This window comes from Sinohyriopsis cumingii, chromosome 17 (genome assembly GCF_028554795.1).
Source record: "Sinohyriopsis cumingii isolate HCF-2022 chromosome 17, ASM2855479v2, whole genome shotgun sequence".
Classification (NCBI taxonomy): Eukaryota; Metazoa; Mollusca; class Bivalvia; order Unionida; family Unionidae; genus Sinohyriopsis; species Sinohyriopsis cumingii.
Window position 1 is genome coordinate 101,144,876 of NC_142977.1, and position 23,098 is coordinate 101,167,973.

Consider the following 23,098-nt stretch of genomic DNA (forward strand, 5'->3'; position numbering starts at 1 on the left):
CTTTGACTGTGTCTGTAGTTTATGTACTATAAACTCAGAAATCGTAGTAAAATATTTGTACTCGTTGTAGTGAATTTTCAATAGTAACTGAATACTACTCTTGTTTATCATGTAGTCGGACGATCTGTTATTAATTCTCATTCACAACACAAAGGTACGCATCTGTAACCATGATAGGGTTAATTCCTCGTGCCGTGCTTGTTGTAATGATATTAAGCAACCCTTTAATTTTTTGTCATTTCTTGAGCGTCACCTGTGTCAGCATATCTTACTTCTGGCGTTCAAAAAAAGTGACCACATCACTGTATTCAAGCAGATGGGAGAGGTAGTAAAAATTATTGAGTCATGCCTGGCATGTGGAAATGCATATTTATATTTTTCTAGGACATAGATTATTCCTATGTGCACAAGGATCGGTACACCGAAGATCGAGTGAAACTTCGTCTGGGTCAAGAAGAATTATGCACATCACTTACCATAAGACACTCACCCACGTACATAAGAAGCCTGATGATGCCATTGAGATATATTGAGATCTTTCAATCAAGTAACAGTATCAACGTATCGAAGGACTTGTATGTACATGTTATTTCTAATTGTTTCATTCCATAATGTGACAGACACCTCAACTGCTTATAATTTTATGTTGGTTGTGAATAATTATTGTTAAGGTAAAGTATAATTTTAGGTTAGCGGAAATCAATTATTATGATGAACTTTATCAAATTACGTATTTAAGAGAATGAAGGTCGCTGATTCCATGGAAATAGTTACCATAAGAAATTAATGTATTGTTGTCAGAAGACGCTCCGTATGAAGAAATTGTACGCAATAGTAGCTTAGACCTAAAACCAATTCCATCGTGTTCTTGTCGCTGGCTATGTGCTACTGGATGTAAGAGAAGAGATCTGATTGGACCAGACTGTCTTAATGCGCACCTAAAAGGAAACTTTTCTCAAGAACTATTAGCAGCATATTAGTGTCTTCTTTCTGGAAAACGTCCTATTGGAGAGGTCCTACATAGGATCAGTCTTGTCCTGCCGGGATTACCAAGAAAGTATTTCCATTTGGTCATATATTATGATTACGGTCTGTGGCCATTAAAGCTTTTGTGTGAACTATAGTAACAAAATGCACACAGTGTAAATTGATGTTCAGAAAATATGTTCAACCCCTTATTGTCCGTTTTATCAGCAACTTAGCAAGAATGTGTTTGTAATGTTAGGAATAAATTGTCTGTCGTGTAAGTTTTTGACGTTTATTTAGTGTGGTGCTACGCTGTAGTGATGTGGAATTTTAAATGCATGTGTCTTAGAATAGATTTTTACAATGAAAAGTTAGTGACAAAAACTGTAGAGCTATCACACTTGTTTCAAACCAGTTGTATATTAACAGACAAAACTGGACTCGCTATTTGTTAATTTCCATATTTTGGTTGTTTAACCTGACCATTAATCTTTAATGATTTTGTTCTGATTTTTCAATAAGATTCATTCAATTCTCAGATGCTTACATATGTTTAATATTGGTTTTTTTCGCCTCTGATACAGTGACTCATATGATGCAGGAAAGCAGCATCTATGTGTAATTTGATGAAAAATTAACTTGGAATTTACGTCGGAAGGCCCATTTAGTTTAATTAAGCGTTGCGAAAACTGAAGTGAGTGAAGAAGAAGACTGGATTCCAAGATTTACTTCCCTTGTCTTCGACAAGCGCTCTACACGCATACTGTTTGTGCATATATTTGCCCGAAATATCCCTCTCTAAATGACGAGGCTCAAATTGTACCAAATTAATGCAAGCACATTGAATGCCGTTAAGGAATGTTTTGAAAAACTATCAAATCGGAATATTTGATTTCGACTTGAGGCATATGTAGAAAAGCAAAATAACGTCTCTTTTTCAAAGCCCTGTTGTTTCGTCCATAGTAATTGATTTAGTTTAGTCTACACTATATATTACCTATCCCCTTATGCTTTGTACTACTTATCCAATAACATCATACATCTGATAGGGCCCCACTTTCGTAAATTCTTCAAAGAACACAAAAAAGCACATGAATATTCAAGGGGGTAAAACTTCTACTTGCATTTTTTCTTGCTTTCAAAATGTGTGAGTCGTGGTTTACAGAGTTTTTTTAAAAAAAAAAAGAAAAAGTCAAATTTTTTAACTGATATGAGCTTAAGTTTACGTTCCTTTTAGAATGATTCTATTTTGAACAGTTGTCGGTAGCCATCTTGAATGAAGATTGCTTAAAAAGTTACCATCGGAAAAAGAAAAGTGCATAAACACATCTAGACAGAGTTTAAATTTTTCTTTATTTCCTGATACTAACCATAGCTACATGTCTCCTAAACCAGTTCTTAATAATTAGACATACAAACAAAACAACCACTCAACTGAGATTTAAAACCTAATTTAAAAATATAATTTGGTACATAGACACAAAGTGGGTTTACATTTTTGAACTTCAATCATTAATTATATGACTTGTCTCCCTTTAATTTCTCTATTGCAAGCAGGCACTGAAGCCAATTAAGACCAATCGCCGTAGTCCTACTGATAGCATTTCTGTCTAGTCCCCACCCCCCCAAAAAACAAAAAAAACAAACAAAAAAAAAACTATGCTTGATGCTTAATTAGATATTAGATTTTTAAATTTCAGTAAAATCCTGAGTTTTTAATACAACTCAGTGAGTATTTGTTGTGGACTAAAGTGTGTACAGTAACTCTATGTGTGGGTGGTGCACTTAGATTTACTACCTGTAAAGATCGCTAACAAATATTAAATTATATATATGTTACTTAAACAACAAAGAGGAGAACCATGTACAGTTTAATCATGGAAAAAGTATTGGTACAGATACAATGATATCTGTCTATGTGGATTGTTAAAGGACAACAACCTTGTATTCAAAATGAACTGGGGAAGGGTTGAATATTTAGGGGTTACAATAGATTTTGTCTTTTGCACACTGATATCCGCAAATGGCAGATGACCAATGAGGCACAATTGCATAGTATTATTTTCGAATCTTTTGTTCAAATTCTGAACCAGTTCAATTTCAAATGTACGTTAAGCAAAACACGACATCATTAATTACAGCAGCAACCACGGACAACATAAAGTTTGACAGAGACAGATTCTTTACATTAGAAAATGAGTTTAAAAAAATACTGATTAGAGACCATACAATTGGTTTTGTATAGTAATATTATGACTTGTTAACAAGTCAGATGTGATAAATACATGAATCACAAATAAAATGCCCAATACAATGACAAAAATCCTCATAAGCACATCTATTTTATCAAATGTACAATGCAATAACTCTTTGGTTAAGATTAGAACCTGACACAAAATATTTAATATTAATGAAACTGGATATTTTCCTTTTGCCTAAAGAACAGCCTACACACTCAAAATATTAATTGTTACATTATTAATCTGAAAAGGTAGGGCAAACAGTATTATGTGTGGCAAAGAATATTATTCTACATTTTAACTTGGCTCTAAACAGCATCTGACATCACAAAAATGTTCAATAGCATTCCGTGTATTTTTATGCCATGGAAAAAGCTAACAAATGTCGACCAAATGTGGAAGAATCAATAACATCCATGTTTGATTGCATGCAGACGGATTTCTTTTATCCAGGTCTTTTCGTCCAAGAACTGAAAATATTTACTGTATGCATTTAAGTTTTGTTTTACTGATATATAGTACTGACTAAAATAATGACTAAAGTTGAAGAAAAATGAGTAACACTCACATAAGCAAATACAAAAATAGCAGTCACAAACACTACTATCTTGCTATGCATCAACACAAAAGAAGCATATACCATATATACGTGCTTGTAAGTCAAGCCCCCCAAAAATAACATAGACCCTGGCCTTCCATTATACAATGCACCCGCATATCGGGATCTGTATTGTTTATTCCACTAGTTACTTCTAATAAACTGCATACATAATAAGATCTGCCAGGCAGCGCAAAATGCGACAGCAGATCTGGGTCTGTACAGTTTGCAGTCTGACTCAACTTATAAGCGAGTATATACGGTATTCACATATATTTGGAAATTACAGAATGTTCAACATCGCTGTAAAGTCCATCTCATCACGCTCGTCTGTATATGCTTTTCTTTTAGTCACTATTCGTTTAATCAGTAAAAAAAACCTAAGTGCACAGCACTTTACCAAAAAATAAATTCCTCAAAGGGAAAGGGGTGGGAGGCCTGGAGATCATGATATTCTTAAGCGATCCCTAATGATGAACAATGCTCACATGCTGTGATCTAGATAGTCTCTTCTCCAAACACACTAAGTTTCACCTTTTGCCAATTTACAACATTTTTTAAACATATATTTACTAAACCATTACAGATATTAATTATGAAGCTTTGCACTGATAACTTGAGATATAAAGACACATTACACACGGGTTCTTTCATCAAAGGCTATGTTTCCCATCACTAGAAAACATGTTTCAGTATCATTTGGACTCACTAAACGAAACTATCCTGCTGCATAGGCTACATATGTTCAATGACAAAGGGTTGGCCTTATAAGGCATAGTGGAAAACTTTGCAAGCAAATCCATTCTATTACACTAAAACAATCACAATGAAGTACAATTTCATTGTACTAATGTAATTTACTTCAGTTTGCCTTATCAATGTTTGCGGTGTACCAAAGAAACTGCATTTTCATTTCCAAAATAAATTGGTGACATACATTTTTGTGGTTTGCTAAAAATTGACATTTTCATTAGGTACTTAAGTTGATGGATATGTTATGACATATACTTATTTTAAGCTGACTTCAAAGGCAAACAACACTGCACTGCACTGATTTCTCCCAAGAAACTGCACTGACGGGTCTCTACTGACACATTTTGTGACTGCAGATCTGGGTTGTACACTTTGTTCGTGTGGTTTGTAGCAAACATAAAATGACCAAAAGCTGATACCCCAAGAATTACAGTGAATTCAGAATATTCTCTGTGTGTGTGTGTGTGTGTGTGTGTGTGTGTGTGTGATTAGGATTTTTAACGTAGCTTTAAAACAATTTCAGTCAAATCGCTATGATCTCTGCAGTGTGGCAGTTTATAGTGATGTCTAGCACAGGGGTATCATGCCACAGAAACGTAGCATGATGTCCCACCCAGTCACATTATCCTGACACCAGGTCGACGAGTTCTAACAGTAAACTGTTAATGTTGAGAGCCAAGCGAGACAGCTGTTAGTACCATTTTTGCATGTCTTTGGAATGACCCGGCCGGGGTTACTAACACACGACCTCCCGCCGCCAAGTCGGAAGCTCTAACCACTAGCCCACCAGAGCGGTCGAATATTCTTTCTAGTTATATAAAAAAAGATGGAGTGAAAAAACCAAAACGTTTGCTTTGCATGTAAATTCAACTATACCAATACAATATATAAATACTTCTCGAATGTTCTGGAAAGTCGTCTTTGTTTTGCGTTTTGAGTTACTAAAAATCATTGTTTATAGAGATTTTTCTCAGTTGGGTTTCTAAATACTGGGACGTAAAGGTGTTTCTTTTGTTGTGTCAGTTTGGAGTTATTTTAATGTTTATTCGAATTATTTGGATTCAAAAAAATTAATTCTTTTCCATGGAAAAATTTGAGTGCTCATACATTATTCTTGGACAAAGATATTTCATTAAATTGTATTGGAAAATTCAAGCACCGGATTATTGGTTGTGAATATCACAGATTTGTAGACACAAAAGCACAATAATAGCTACAGTATACGTCATCGCCCTCCATCTTTGATTCTTCGTCGAGACTAGAATTCGAATTCATTAAAACATTTCGTTATTAGGGCTTCTAAAATTTAATTCGTGGACTATTCTTTTTATTTTTTTTGGATTTGATTCTTAAAACCGTAAATTGTTATATTTTCATTTTATAGTGTTTTTCCAGGGAAATAAATTATTTATTAAAATTGTTAAAGCTTGTTTTTTTCACTCTTTCCTTTGTTACTGTTTATTTGACCCTATACACATAACATACGAATATATATATATATATATATATATATATATATATATATATATATATATATATATATATATATATATATATATATATATATATATATATTTTGCATTTGAAGAAAGTGTTGGTCACACATAGGCTGTGGGAGCAGCACATCTCCAGCAGTCGCTGACCATTCTCGTTGATCTTGCCCCTTCCGTAAAAGCCGAGACAGGTGGACCAGGCCTCATGGTCAGCTCCCACTCTAGCATTGAAGTCTCCTAGTAAGTAAAGGCTTTCATTGTTGGGGATACTGGATGTTGCCTGATCCAGAGCCTCATAAAACTTGTCTTTCTCCTCGTAGGTGGAGTAGAGGGTTGGGGCGTACACACTGAAGATGTTGACCGGGCCTAAGGATGTTGACAGCCGGAGGGCAAGGATTCTCTCAGTACCTGATGATGGAGGTTCAATGAAGGCGATTAGCGTGTTCCTGACGGCAAAGCCTACACCATGCTGCCTAGGTTCATCCAAGGGCTTCCCCTGCCAAAAGAATGTGTAATTGGCTTCCCTGTTGGTGCCACTGTCAGCCAGTCGGGTCTCCTGGAGGCAGGCAATGTCGATGTTCAGTCGGGAGAGTTCTCTGTCAACGATGGCAGTCTTCCGTGCATCGTCGATCTGCTGTAGGTCAGTGGTCAATCCAGGACACATGGTCCTGATGTTCCAGGTTGCAAAACGAAGCACCCGCCGGATGAAAAATAATACATTTATACCGAATTGAATGTATTTATATTTTATAACGCAACTGTTTTCATTCTCTGGCAAGTGCATTTCTGGAATACTCAGACGCTTATTGTCTCAGACGTAATTGCGCAGTATTTCACACATCACAAGGTATCAGGTTCTTGCATAATAAACGGCATTTTTACCGAGAGCTGAAGGTGTATTGGTGGAGTTTGACGACACGTCAGTTGCCAGGTAATTGACTGGTTTATGAAGTATGTCGTAATCTTATCAGGACTGTGAGCTGTTGAACATGAAATTTTATTGATTGTAAAATGCCTGGTAATAACCTAAATGGTGATAATCGGCTGCTTCTAGTGTAAATACGGCTTTATTTGTTCTGCAGATTTGAGGACAATTGCTGTAAGCTGAAGCGACTGGTTATGAGATAAAATGTAGACATAGCTGTTGCACCAATCTAGCGTGATTGGTCTGCTTAGATCGGTATAAATAAATAAACCATGCTGTGTCTCAGCCAGTTTTGCACCAACACTGTACGATATATTTCACTGGAATGACAATGTTCTCAGTCGGACTTTTGGTTGTACTTGCCGCTTCTGCCGGCGTTGAAACGGCCATCTTGGAAGACTTAGGTGGGGCAGATCTGCAAGTTGTTCGTATTCGACTAGAGGAAGAGAAAGCCAAGCGACTTCTTTTACAGAATGACGTTGAGGTGCTTATGCTACAAGTTGAAGAACTGAAAAGACAATGTGATCGAAGGGACAAGCATGGTATGTAATTCTGTCAGTACATATTCATTTTTCATCGTCTTTTCAGTGAATCTCCAATTCTATACGGTTGCATATTTCTGTATTAGGGCGTTTGTCTTGTTTACTTTTGTTAAATGGATGTTCAGTTTATTTTTCCGTATAGATATTGCACTCACCTTGTGCACCTACGAGAAGTTATCTCACTAATTGCGAGGTCAAAAGGCTTTTTATTTTAATTTAGAAGAAGGATACAATAATGATTGATCTGATGTAATAATATACCTTTATACTTACTTTACTTGAGTCAAATATAATGAGCGAATACACAACCAAATGATGTTGTTACGTATATCTGAGTTAATTCATATTCATTTTAATTTAATTGTATGTCAGTTTTAAAATTTTATTCTATTTTATGCTATTATAATGTAAATTTATTCACTGGAGATGGTATTTTTTCCAGAAATATCAGTTAATTTTCATCACTCTGATGTGGAACTAATTTTGTGCTAAGGTACACATAGCACAGCAGAACATGTACAGTAAACAGCTGACATTAGCGTAAGAAATCTGCTAATTCACTGTGTCACAAACTTTAGGTAGCCAACGTATCTGAGCATAAAATAAAAAGAATATTTGCTTAAAACGAGTGAATAACGGATACATTTCATCTCGTGGGTGTAAAAATCTAGTATTTTTTCACCTGGCTTCCGTGAATATACTGATTTTTTTATCCGCTCGATGAAATATATCCGTTATTCACTCGTTTCAAGCAATTATCCTCTATATATTTCTGTATCAGGTGTTCTTAATGTTTCCTTTTTTATCATCGATGTTGAGTTTATTTTTCCGTCTACAATATTCACTCATTTTGCGCACCTACGGGAAGTTATCTCACTAATTGCTAAGCCATAAGGCTTTTTATTTTAAATCAGAAGAAGGGTGCAATAATGAATGATCTGTATACAATAGAACTTTCCTAAAGCACTTAAAACTCAATGGAACAAAGACTTACCTTGCTCGAGTCAAATATAATGAGCGAATGCAACAACCAAATGATGTAAAGAATATAAACAATAGAAGCAGTAATACTGCAAGTTTAAGATATTGTTATACTCACTCAGCTATTTCTCATGACTATCAAAATTATTTAGAAATCGAACCAGACCTTTACAGGTTTTGAATTGTAACACGTCAGCAGATTTAAAACGGTTTTTGTTGCAATCAGATAAACGATCATTGTATTTTAGGTGGTCAAGGAAATGTGTCTGTGGTAACCCACGGCATTGCCTTCACTGCTACACTCTCTTCAACTACAAAGTATGTATCCGATCAGATCGTGATTTTTGACCACGTCAAGGTCAATGAGGGAAACTGCTATGATTCCTCTACTGGAAGATTCAAAGCTCCTGCGAGGGGACTGTATTCCTTCTCTCTAACCGTATTGAGGGGTGCACTACACGTTCATTTAATTATTGTGAAAGACAAGGAGGAGATTGGAAGGGTGTATTCAGGAGACGGAACAGGGTCAGTGATGGTTGTAACTGTGATGGACAAGGGTCATGTGGTCTATGTCAAGGAACAGTCTGGCGCGTCAGAAACTGTCCACGGAGACCACTGGTCGACATTCACTGGCCTACTACTTGATCGATATGATTAGATACAATGTGTGTATATCAAGTTCTTACCACAACAAGTTGAAATCAATGGTCTATATATTTGTTTTGCAGCTGAATGAATTTGATTTTTTTAATACTTTATGTGCTAATATGCCATAACAGATTGATTGTAATCTTTTTAATAAAATTACTAGAAGATTTGATTGACTGTTTCCTTACTTTTTTGTACTATAAACTCAGAAATGGTAGTAAAATATTTGTACCGATTATTGTGAATTTTCATTAGTAAACAAATACCATTTCTTGTTATCGTGTAGTCGGACAATTTTTATTTTTTTCTGATTCACAACACAAATGTAAACATGTATAACCATGATGAGGTTTATCCCTCGTACCGTCCTTGTTGGAATGATATCATGAAACCATTTGTTTGTCATTTTTCGAACGTCACCTGTGTCAGCATATTTTACGTCTGGAGTTACTACACATATCAACTATTTGTATTCATGCAGACAAGAGAGCTAACTAAAAAGTATAGTCTCATATCTTACCCGACGTCGGCTTAAGAACCATGCTTGGAATATGGTGATGTATATTTATATATTTCTAGTACATATATTATTACTAAGTACACAAGGATCTGAACACCAGATATCAAGTGAAACTTCTTCCGGGTCAAGAAGAATAATGAACCTCACCTACCATGAATGCCTCATCTACGTACATAAGAAGAATGGTAATGCAAGTAGAATTTTCTGAGGTCTTTTAATCTGGCAACAGCATGAACATTTGTATGTACATGTTTTTTTTCTTCAAATTTTTAATTCGATAATATGACACATTATATACTAAAAGTTGTATGAGATACGGCATTATGGGATTGCTGTGCCTACTCAATCTGATTAAAATCAGATCTCCACTGTCCTGGGTGAAGATCTGAAAGCGACCTCTTTGGGGTCATGTTCTAGTGACCCTTGCGTTTGCCAATGGAAATGCAGCTTTCAGAAATTTGAAAGTGAATCAACTCGATCACTCACACTCTTGCTCTGCAGCTATACTGCTCAGTCTCCCAAACGCGAAGATATGACTTCATCTGATTGGCTGATAAAATTAGCTATTATGGTAATAACTTAAGTCACCAGAACATGACCCCTAAGCGGTCGCTGTCAGATCTTCAAGTAGGACAGAGGAGATCAGTTTTTCAATCAGATTTGTGCTAACACAGAAGGTTTGAAGAAAACTGACGTCGATTGTGAGTAATTATTATTAAAGTAAAATATGATTTTAAGATAGGGAAATTATTTGTTAATATGAACTATATCAAATTCCGTCTTTTAAAGAAGGAAGGTAGCTGATTTCCCTGGAAATAGATACCATAAGAAATTAATGTATTTTTGTCCAAAGACGTTTTCGTATGAATTAACTGTACGCAATAGTAGCTAGAAGGTGAAACCAATTTCGTCACTGTCGCTGCGGATGTGCTACTGGATATAGGAGAAGAGATCTGACGGGACCAGAGGTTTATAGTGGGCACTTAAAAGGTAACGTTTCTAAAGCATATTAGTGTCATCTTTCTGGAAGTTTCCTCTTGGATAGAACGCACATGGGATTAAGCGTGTCTTGCCGCTGTTATCAAGAAAGCATATTCTTTTGGCTATATATTAACATTATGGTGTGTGACAATTAAAGTGTTTGTGTGAACTATGGTAACAAATACACACAGTGTAAATTTAAGTTAATAAAATGTGTTCAATCCCTTTATTGCCCGTTTTATCAGAAACTTAGGGTGAATATGTTTGTAAGTTTAGGAATAAATTTTCGTGTAAGTTTTAGAATTTTTGTTTAGTCTAGTACTACGTATTAGTGATGCTGAATTTTAAAATCATGTTTCTTCGAATAGATTGTTATAAGGAAAAATGGGTGACGAAAAATGTAGAGTTTTTACACTTGTTTCAAACCGGTTATATATTACCAGACAAAACCGAATTCTAAATGAGGTTACATGCTCGCTATTTTTTAATTTCGAAATCTTGCTTCTGTAACCTGATTTATGAGTTATTTTTTTTGAATTATCAATTAGTTTCATTAATTTCTCAGATGTTAGCATGCTTTATTAATAGTCTTTTTCGCATCGGATAGAGTGATTCATTTCATCCAGCAAAGCAGCATCTTTGGGTAATTTAAACAAAAATTTAACTTCGATTGTCATTTACGACGGAAGGCCCTTTAGCCTCTTACAGGTTGTGAAAACGAAAGTGAGTGAAGAAGAAGAACAGTGTTCCAAAATTTACTCTCCTTGTTATAGACAAACACTCTATACGCACACCTGTCGTGCAAATATTTGCCCGAAACGACCCTCTAAATGATGAGACTAAAATCGTACCGATATATATATATATATATATATATATATATATATATATATATATATATATATATATATATATATATATATATATATATATATAGTGCGTTAACATTTCCTAATATTGTTGAAAAGTTCGTCAATTTGCAGATATAGTGGTTTCATAAAATAAAATGAATTTTTCGATGTTGAAAACCTGAATTACGAGACAACTATGAATTTCTTCGAGATTTCAAAGAAATATTTATTCTATTCATACCTATGAGGAAAGTTAAATTTGATTTTCGGTGATATGCAACAAATTATTTTATAGAATATAAAAGCAGCGTATCATATACTGTATTGAAGAGAGCCAAGGTCGTTTGATTGGCTTAAAATAATTACGACGAGAGGTTAACGCAGTTCTTTTCATACAATGCCTACACTTTACGCAATGGTAGGTTTGGACCGTAAACCATTTGAATGTTATCGCTGTCGCCCGAACAACGAGCCGAGCAGAACATCATTTTCGCCCTTATAAATTCACCAGGTCAGAATTTTATAGTGGGTCCGTTCAAGGAAATTTTTCCTAATCACGAGCCGAGCAGAACATCATTTTCGCCCTTATAAACTTTTCCTCCTGGATCAATCGTGCATAGGGTGCGTGTTGTCCTGATATTGCCAAGACAACTGTAATTTGGCAATGCATTTACAAAATGATCTATGGAAATTGAAATAGTTTTCCTGTGTCAATAACAATAATTCTTAAAAAAGAAACAACTGTTACATTTGATTACCATGTTGAATATACATCTCGTTGAGCGTGTTATAAATACATCTAGTTGACATTGTCCAGGCGTCTTTTGGCACGTGCAAAGTAATTATAATATCTTTCCTGTGTGTTCTGTAATATAAAGAGGTATTGTTGTTGTTGTTGTTGTTGGGTTTAACGCCATTTTTCAGCACACGATAGGCTATACATTTCGGCCAGTATTCATGGTGGAGGAAGAACCTGGAAAGAACCACCGACCCACAAAGAAGCTACTGGCAAGCTCTCTCACATACCCGCACTGGCTGAATTTGAGACTCGAACCCACGCAGACAGAGGTGAGATGGCAGTGATCCGTAACGGAGAGCGCTTTAGACCACTCGGCCTCTCGGGGCCCCAACAGGTATTGTACAAATTAAACTATTGCATAAATAGGTAAGTCTGTGTCTCTAAAATACCACTACCACTACTAATACCGTAACTACTACTACTATTACTACACCTACAAAAAATAATAATGATACTAAACAAGAGGCTTTGCAACTGGTGATATAAATTTTACATGTTTTAACGTCTTCCTTGTCGTAATCGTACTTGTTAATCAGTTAATATTTAAAATATGACTTTTCTGTAGTTATGAGATAATGAGTCTATGCTCAAGATGCGTAAATCACTGAATTACGGTAAGTTTACCATAGTTGTCATAAAATATTGTTCCACATTCTCTTCATACTTACAGTGGCCCATACGAGGTCTCGTTTCTTCTTTTGGAGTAGTAAGTACATGGAGAGGTGTGGCACATCACCTCGTTATATACTTTTTCTATTAGCTTTGTGTTTCTTAAAGTGCCGTATGCTAAAATGGTAATTTAAGTTTCAAAATATCCTGATCCAGAAACATTTTTAATATTTCGTGACCAGTCTGTGTTTTAAAACTTCAAATATACGGTCTATATCGGGGATGATATCGCGAGTTAAAGGCAGGCTCTGCTACATTGCCTTGTGCAACAACCATTCCGTTTTGCATGGCGGTAAATTCTACCGCACACACATTCCAAGCGCTTGCCGCAACACCTACGGGGGACGGCCAAAAAGATCATATCCAGGAAGTACTAGTCGGTCAACGTGGGAAATATAACCGATTAATGGCACACCCAATCCACCAAGAAGTGGCATCACGCATTGAAGGCACATATCAGCCAGTCACGTGTACATCACTCGGCACTCTTCTGAGTCTGATACTGTGCACAACATCTCTGTTCATATGTCTAATATCATCCAGTGTTGCTGAATCGGACGCGAAAAATATGTCTGTTCTCATTTTGCGAGCCTTGCAGACGATGGGCACTCAGTCGCATTACATTATTGGAGCACCACCGCATGCAGTGGGTGTGAACATTTATTTATTTAATGTCAGCAGATGAGTACCTTGCATTTACTGCGATAGCCTTTTTTTCACTTTGTTTAAATTAACCTCGCTTCTGAATAATTCATCTACCGCTAGGTCGGAAAGTTACATCACGGTCTGATCAAAAACAGCAACCACCATCTCTATGTAGCTGGTAACCAACTGTGATGTCGCCTGGATAAGCGAACGTCTTTTTTGTGCCGTAATTAGGAAACAAATATATGCGGGAAGGCCCATTCCACTGTGCGCTTTAAATCTGCTGCCCGCTATCCAATTCTAAAAGGTGCTAGTGACCCTTATGAGACGAAGGCAATAGACGAGTTGTAATATTCGAGTCGCCTGTGCATGGATCGTCAAAAATTGTAACACTCACCATCTCCTTAAGTGATGTGACCTCTGCCTTGCAAAATACTATGATGTATATTTGATTTACAGAAAATGGCCGAACTTATGTGAAGATGCCAGTCAGTTTGAAATGCAAGGCTGACCTCATCCCTTCAACCAAAAAGCCATTTGCGACTCACCGTTGTCCTCCTTAAATATCAGTTCGTGCTCTGTACTGTTTTATGTTCCTTGAAAATTATTGACTCTGACACTCTCCGGGGAAGCAAGTTTCATCGAGCTGAATTTGAGATGTCCCTCAAGACCAACCAGGACTTTATAGATGCTTCTCAAAGCGAACTCGGGTGTACTGGTCGGCAACATAATATCAAGCACTGTTCAATGCGTAGATGCACTGCGGGCATTAAATCGTGGTTTTGGGTTTTGGTGGCTGACTTGACGAATGTCCTTTTACAATTCAACTAGCGGTCATCTGCGGGGACATACACTTTGTCCGTCAGTCTTGAACTGTAATATCTAAGCGCATAAAGAATGTTAGAGTTGGCTACGTTACTTGCAGCGACGTAAGCTGTGTCACTAATCTTTACGATTTGAGAATATATTTATAGCTCGGTTTCATTTCTCTCGGAAATCTTTTTTTTCTCACACTAAATCTTAACTAGATCTTGTCATTGACTTTAGTGCCATTTGGCTTTAGTCTTCTGCATTTAACACCAGTGAGCCATCCATAGTCAGCAGGGGATCTTAAACGGTTTCATGTCTGGGTACCATTTATTAACGTCAGGACAATTTGCATGTGTAATTGATGATGCAGTGTGTATACATAAATACACACTGCAGATTGCGCTCTTGCTAATCCGGCTTCACATGCATGCGTGCTTCTAGCCTGATAAAGACTTCGAGGTACGAAGCCGTTCTTTTGGCATGACGCCAGCTGATGTGAAAATGTCAGAAGCACCAAATGTTTGTATAAAGACGGGAGCTCCCATTATATAGTATCATTCTTCGCCTGGTTGGGAATCCTTATAACAACTGATGGCGACTACTTTTCAAGGACAATTTTACCTAAAACTTTATATGTTGCAATAAATACTTAGACACCAGCATTTGTCACTTGTACTGGTGGCTGGATGTTCACTAAAACATGACACAGAGTGCCGAGAAGAAGGGTCATAAATAGACGTAATATGCGAATATGAAACTCATATTTATCACTAAGTTAGAGAGAAATTAAGGTCTTAAATGTTGGATATGTTCGCTATTTTTATATCCCTGGATACTTAGAATTCGTGTTTAGTGTTTTCAATCCTTCGGCTTGTAAAACTCCAGAAAGTTAGGAATATGGGTGTGTCAAGGTTTTATGAAGTTAATTCGGCAACCAGGTTATAAAATGAGTCAAGAATATGTTTTTGAGGCTGGGTGTAGATTTTGTGTCTGGATGAGGCAACCGTTCTAGGCACTCCTAACTGTTATTCTTCTGCCACTGTTCTGTTACTAGTAGCTGAAAGAAATGCAGTCGATAACAGTAGCTCGGCCACATTTGAAGGAAACTTTTCTGCTATCAACAATGCTTCTTTGTTTTATTTAAACAACAGAAAGGAGAAAGGTTTTGCAATAGCAGACATTTTAGCAGGAATTGTTGAAATCTTTCTTGTGTCAAATCCTCTTTTTCTTTTGATACTACCATAAAGAGGTTATATCACAAAGTGTTAGTATAAATAACAGTGTAAGTTTCAATAGCTGACCCAACTGATGGTAAAACGGTGTGCGTGAACTACGCGATGGCTTGCAAATCGGATTGGTTAGCTAACAGTTTGTCCAAGTACATGGAAACGACCCCTCCTTATTGATCGTAAACTAAGGGTTGCTTACGTTATTTTGAAGACATTCGTGATATCTGGTATAATGGTTTTGACGTCAGGGCGTATTCGAAATCCTTTGAGATGGTAAAAGAAACACGCACAAAATTCCCAGTTGGACTTTTTGCATTCAGAATAATAACCACCAACCTTTTTCCAGGGAAAGTAATGTTTTCAGCAAAATTATACATAATCGGGCTTCACAAATTCCATAGAAAAAACGTGTACGCTTGGACGACCCAGTCTTGCATGAAACACAAACAGAGATAAGATACAATCCAATGCTACTGAATATTATATAAAAGGGATGTTCAGACAGTGAATACATATTTAATGGGTCGTAATTTATTTATCATTTCCCATGTGTATCTTATTCTTTGAGACATTTTTCCTGTGTTTCCTCCATTATTAATGGTATAGATCCATCTGTCTCTGTCTCATTCTCTTTATCTGTCTGCCTATATGTCTGTTTGTCTCCCGCTCTAGCTCAGTTGTATAGCATCAGACTCATAACCTAAGGGTCGCCAGCCTGGGAATGGCTATTAGTGAAAACCCATCCAGTTAAACTCTCTTTCCCGTTTACTCATCATCTCGTCACTAATTGTGTAGACATTTGAGTATTCCCCGATTCTTGAAGAATCCAAAGTTTTCATTTCATAAAGGCTCGTTTAAGAATAACATATCAAATTACATACCTAGTTCTATCCAGCCTTGCATGTAAAAATATTTGCCAAACACATTGCCACCTACTTACTTCTCCATTTCAATATAAATTTCGTCTCCTAAATCGATTTCAATCGGGAATCAGAGAAAATCATTCTCGTAAAGCTGATTTTTAATAAATCAAAAGACCAAATGGCTCTACGGTATTAATGCAAGTAAAACTTCCGGGGTTGTCTTCATAAAATTCCAAATAGTTGTTCTATTTTCTTGTCAAAAGACTTTACAAAAAATGTAAATAACGGGTTATACATCCCCAGCTCTTCGGCATTCTATTTTTAAGTCTTAACTTACAAACATGAGGAGTGTTTGTACCATAAACCACTTGTCTGCATTTGAACATGTAAAATGTGCGATACAAAACGGCTTTTTTATAGAAAAAAATATATATAGTTGTTATCGCTCTAACTCTAAGTCTTACACAGTCCAATCTGTTCTTTCAGGAAACAATACTTCCGTTTATAAGTATCATTTTCAGACCGATATTCATTCTGTTTAAAAAGGGTGTACCGAAATTAAAATGCACATAAATCCATAAAAAACAACTTGTATGACAATTGGTTCCCCTCGAAAGCTATAGATAGATCTTATAAACAAACGTCCACGCTATGACTTAGAGCTGGACGCTGTCTACTTTCATAAGATCTTAGATATTTTTCTTCAATCATCTTTTGCACATCCAGATCAATCACTGTCATGAGGTGTTGGATTATGTGTGAGATCTCCCCCCACTCCTTATGTCTTATGGTTGTCGTTATCTAAGAGATGATCGACTACGGTGTTATTGACAGGATCTAGTAAACAATAAATTAAAAGATAACATTAATGGATTGAGCTCTGAGGAGAGATACAGAATAAAATAACACGACCTCATATGTGAAAAACAATTAAATTATTTACATAAACAAAACAAAAATGAAATCGAACATGACATGTGACTGATTCGCCTTCTCTCAGAAGTAGAGTTAAAAAATTATGATAATACTAATTAGCGGTTCTGTTACTGATAGAACAGCATTCATCATATAATCGAGTGACAGATCGAACTCTGATTGCCTGGCACGACAGGATCACCTGGTATTTCTGGGCTTTCCCAAATCACTATTGGTTATCGCTCTCTCTCTCTCTCTCTTTAGCCTCTTCGTGTCATCAATCCCTTGGTTGCAAGACTGCGCTCTTGTCCCTTCTGTACAATACAGATGTGTGTAGAGCTACTTTTTATTTCCTTGAAAAATAAATATTACACCCGCCGGATGAAAAATAATACATTTATACAGAATTGAATGTATTTATATTTTATAACGCAACTGTTTTCATTATCTGCCAAATGCATTTCAGGAATACTCAGACGCTTATTGTCTCAGACGTAATTGTGTATTATTTCACATATAACGAGGTCTGTGGTTCTTGCATAATAAACGACATTTTATCGAGAGCTGAAGGTATTTTGGGCGAAGGTCGACGACACGTCAGTTGCCATGTAATTTACTGGTTTGTGAAGTATGTCGTAATCTTATCAGGATTGTGAGCTGTTGAACATGAAATGTTATTGATTGTAAGATGCCTGGTAATAACCTAAATGGTGACAATCGGCTGTTTCTAGTGTAAATACGGCTTTATTTGTTCTGCAGAGTTTAGGACAACTAATGTAAGCTGAAGCGATTGGTTATGAGATAAAATGTAGATATCGCTGTTGCATCAATCACGCTAGTCTGCTTAGATCGGTATAAATAAGTAAACCATGCTGTCTCTTAGCAAGTTTTGCACCAACACTGTACGATATATTTCAAGTGAGTGACAATGTTCTCAGTCGGTCTTTTGGTTGTACTTGCCGCTTCTGCCGGCGTTGAAACTGCCATCTTGGAAGACTTAGGTCGGGCAGATCTGCAAGTTGTTCGTATTCGACTAGAGGAAGAGAAAGCCAAGCGACTTCTTTTACAGAATGACGTTGAGGTGCTTATGCTACAAGTTGAAGAATTGAAAAGACAATGTGATCGAAGGGACAAGCATGGTATGTAATTCTCTCAATACATATTCATTTTTCATCGTCTTTTCAGTGAATCTCCAATTCTATACGTTTGTAAATTTCTGTATTAGGTGTTTGTCTTGTTTACCTTTGTTAGATGGCTGTTCAGTTTATTTCTCCGCATAGATATTTCACTCATCTTGTGCACCTACGAGAAGTTATCTCACCAATTGCTAAGTCAAAAGGCTTTTCGTTTTAATTCAGAAGAAGGATTCAATAGCAATGCTCTAATGTAATATACATTTATACTTTCGAACTTCTTTAAGGCACATAAAACTCAACAGAACAAAGACTTACCTTACTTGAGTCAAATGTAATGAGCGAATGCAATAGCTAAATGATGTAAAGAATATGGACAACAATAAAAGCTACAACACTACAATTTTAAGGGATTGTTCCACTCACTCAACTGTTTCTCATGTCTATTGTAATTATTTAGAAATTGAATCAGGCCTTATACATATTTTGAATAGTAACAGGTGAACAACTTTAAAATAGTTTTTGTGGCAATGAGATAAACGACCTTTTTATGTTTCAGGTGCTCATGGGAATGTATCTTTGGGAACTCACGGCGTTGCCTTCACTGCTACACTCTCTTTACATACAAAGTACGTATCCGAACAGACGGTGATATTTGACCGTATTCTAGTCAATGAGGGAAACTGCTATGATTCCTCTACTGGAAGATTCAAAGCTCCTGCGAGGGGGCTGTATTCCTTCTCTCTAACTGTATTGACAGGTGGACTTCCCCAGCACGTTCATTTAATTATTATGAAAGACAAGGAGGAGATTGGAAGGGTGTATTCAGGAGACGGAACAGGGTCAGTGATGATTGTAACTGTGATGGACAAGGATCAGGTGGTCTATGTCAAGGAAAGACCTGGCTATTCAGAAACTGTCCACGGTGCCCACTGGTCGACATTCACTGGCCTACTACTCGATCGATATGATTAGATACAATGTATGTATATCAAAATCTTACGATAAGAAGATGAAATCAATGGTCTATAAATTTGTTTTGCATCTGAATGAATTGTTTTTTTTAAAAAAAAATTATGTGCAAATCTGCCTTGATACATCAATTGTAATGTTTTTAATAAAAATATTGAAGTTGTGATTGACTGTGTCTATATTTTGTGTACTATAAACTCATAAATCGTAGTAAAATATTTGTACCCACTGTAGTGAATTTTCAATTGTAACCGAATGCCATTCTTGTTTATCGTGTAGTCGGACGATTTGTTATTATTTATCATTCACAACAGAAAGGTAAGCATGTGTAACAATGATCAGGTTCATTCCTCTTACCGTCCTTGTTGGAATGATATCATGAAACCCTATTCTTGTCATTTCTCGAGCGTCACCTGTGCCAGCATATCTTACTTCTGGCGTTCATACAGTGATCACATCATTGTATTCACGCAGACGGGAGAGGTAATTAAAAATTATTGTTTCATATCTTGGCTAACGACTGCAAACTTAAGAGCCTTGCCTGGCATGTGGAAATGTGTCTGGAATGTGGAAATGTACGTATGTTCTGATCATTGTTCTTGTCACATTAAATTTTGCAAAATAAATAGTTCTCTCGTTCCGATTTTATTTCATACTTGTCATTTCTGTATGGACTTTATTGTAAGTCATTGAATCTATACTCTGATTTAACGAATTTCAGTGATAAAAAATGTAATTTTAATCACTAGGAGGTACATTTCAATGTTGATTAAACAATTCTAAAAATTACTGAATAGACAAGGGACCCGTATTCACAAAACTTTTTAGATTCTGAGTACATAATCAAATTCTTTTAAGTGCACATCAGAATGCATGAAAGTGAACACTCAGATTCACTGTACATACTTGCTTTTAAGTGGAGTCCAACTGCTAACTGCACAGATCCAGAACTGCTATCACATAATATGCTGGCTGATCTGGATCAATGAAGTCTTTTAGAAGTAATCAGTAGAACAAACAACATCGACCTGTCAGCACATTATACAATGGCAGATCAGGGTCTATGTTGTTAGCAGTTGGACTCAACTACTAAGCTAGCATATGCAGCAGATTAACACTCAAATTCAAATACTGGGAAATCAGTTATTTTTCTGTATCAATTTGTATAGTTTTGTCAAAGGTGACATGTTCATTGTACTTGAATTTATGGATTTGAGAAACAGCACTACTGTATCTACAGAAGATCTCAATTTTTTGGGTGTACTTAAATTAGTGTCGGTCACAACGAAAACTCGAATAAAATTTGCACTCCTTGAAAACTGCTACCCAAAGAAAACTTGCGAATTCACATTCCTTCGAATCAATTATAGTAATCAAATTCTCATGAAACGCTGCTCCACAACTTAATAAACTTGTCTGTACTAAATACACTTCACCATCAAAAATGTATTGTTTACAAAATTATTCATTATAGGTTTAAGTTCAAAATGAGCTTGAGGTGTCCACAAAAATTGATAACTTTGATGAATACATGGCTAGATTAGCAGAGGAACAATTCTAATTTGAATAACTGTCCAAAATCCTTCACAGATGCACTCATAAGATCCTTAGTCCATTATACAAACCATCATTTTTGAGTTTATATGATCATGTGCAATGTCGAGATCCAAGTTCATTCATTATACACTGTATTGTGATGAATGGGTTACTATGTCCATTCAAGATACTCCGAATTTGATGCACGAGGTACTGTGTTCATACAAAAACCCCGAATTTGATACAGGAGTAAGTATGTTCATTCAAAATACCCTGAATTTGATACACGATTTGCCATCTTCATTCCAGAAACCCTGAATTTGGTACAGGAATTACTGTGTTCATTCAAGATACCCTGAATTTGATGCACAGGTTTACTATGTTCAGTCAGTAAAACCCGAACTGATGCATGAGTTACTGTGTTCATTCTGTGTACCCTGAATTTGATACATGAGTCACTATGTTCCTTCAGTATATTACCCTAAATCTAGTGCACGAGTTACTATGTTCATTCAGTGTACCAGAATTTGATATATGAGTTACTGTGTTCATTCAGTATACCCTGAATTTGTTACAGAAGTTACTATGTTCATTCAAGATACCTTGAATTTGATACAAGAGTTACTATTTTCATTTAAAATATCTTGAATTTGTTTCAAAATTTACTGTTTTTATTTCAAATATCCTGAATTTGATACGAGATTTACTATTTTCATTTCAAATATCCAGAATTTGATACAAAAGTTACTTTTTTCATTTCAAATATCCTGAATTTGATACAAGATTTACTATTTTCATTTAAAATATCCTGAATTTGATACAAGATTTACTATTTTCATTTAAAATATCCTGAATTTGATTCATGAGTTTCTATGACTAACACATTGTTTACTTGAGCATTAAACTATGTTTGATGCTTGATTATGAATTAGATTTTTAAAAGTCAGTAAAAAACTGAGTTTTTAATACAACTCAGTGATTATTTGTTGTAGACTAAAGTGTGCACTGTAACTATATGTATGGGTGGGACACTTAGGTTTACTGCCTGTAAAGTTCGCTAACAAATATTAAATTATATACATGTTATTTAAAAACAAGGAGGAGAACCATGTACAGTTTAATCATGGAAAAAAGTAATGGTACAGATACAGAGATATCTGTATATGTGGAATGTTAAAGGACCAAAACGTTATTCCAGATGGACTGGCGAAGAGTTGAATATTTAGGAGTTAAAAGATTTGGTCTTATGTACGCTCACGTCCGCAAATGGCAGATGACCAATGAGGCACAATTAAAGAGTGTCTTATTCAAACCTTTTGTTCAAATTCTGAACCTGTTCAATTTCAAATGTACATTAAGCAAAACACGACACTTTTAATAACGGCAGCCGCCACGGACAACATAAAGTTTGACAGAAACAGATTCTTTACATTAGAAAATGAGTTTAAAAATATTGATTAGAGACCATGCAATTCGTTATGTGTAGTGATATTATGACTTGTTAAAAAAGTCAGATGCGATAAATATATGAATCACAAATAAAATGTCCAATACAATGACAAAAACCCTCATATGTACATTTATTTTATCAAATGTACATAAGTAGTTAAGTGGGGCGATTCAGCGTCAAGGGGAATTAGCATTAACAACAGGGTCCCGGCACTTTGGCGTCTATGGAAATTTAACATGGGGAAAATTGTCCCGGCACATTGGCGTCAAGGGGAAATTAGCATTACAGAAGGTCTTGGGCTTGTTGAGCGTCAAGGGGAATTGAACATGGGAATAAATCGTGGGACTGTCTAGCGTCAAGGGGAATTTAACATATGGAAATTGAACATGGTGGTCTGTATAGCGTCAAGGGGAATTGAACATGGTGGGATTGTCTAGGGACAATGATGGTAGAGGGTCAAACACAACAGAGACAGAGACATACATACACTAGTACAAGCGTGAGATTTATATATAAAGCATTACCAAGACCTGAAATCTTGCTGGGGTGTTCAAAAATTTGCATAATTCTAATGATGCT

General features: G+C 36.0%; 2 protein-coding genes across 2 annotated transcripts; both read left to right on the forward strand.

Annotated features, from left to right (window-relative positions):
- Positions 1-6,946: 6,946 nt before the first annotated feature.
- LOC149779556 (heavy metal-binding protein HIP-like) lies at positions 6,947-9,318 on the forward strand. The gene is made up of 2 exons (XM_089940280.1): positions 6,947-7,517; positions 8,747-9,318. Exons 1-2 carry the CDS (start codon positions 7,301-7,303, stop codon positions 9,154-9,156), a joined length of 627 nt encoding a protein of 208 aa, XP_089796406.1. The 5' UTR covers positions 6,947-7,300; the 3' UTR covers positions 9,157-9,318.
- Positions 9,319-18,236: 8,918 nt separating this feature from the next.
- On the forward strand, positions 18,237-19,699 carry LOC149779557 (cerebellin-2-like). The gene is made up of 2 exons (XM_089940281.1): positions 18,237-18,567; positions 19,121-19,699. The coding sequence occupies exons 1-2, from the start codon at positions 18,357-18,359 to the stop codon at positions 19,534-19,536; spliced, it is 627 nt and encodes a 208-aa protein (XP_089796407.1). The 5' UTR covers positions 18,237-18,356; the 3' UTR covers positions 19,537-19,699.
- The last annotated feature ends 3,399 nt before the right edge of the window (positions 19,700-23,098 follow it).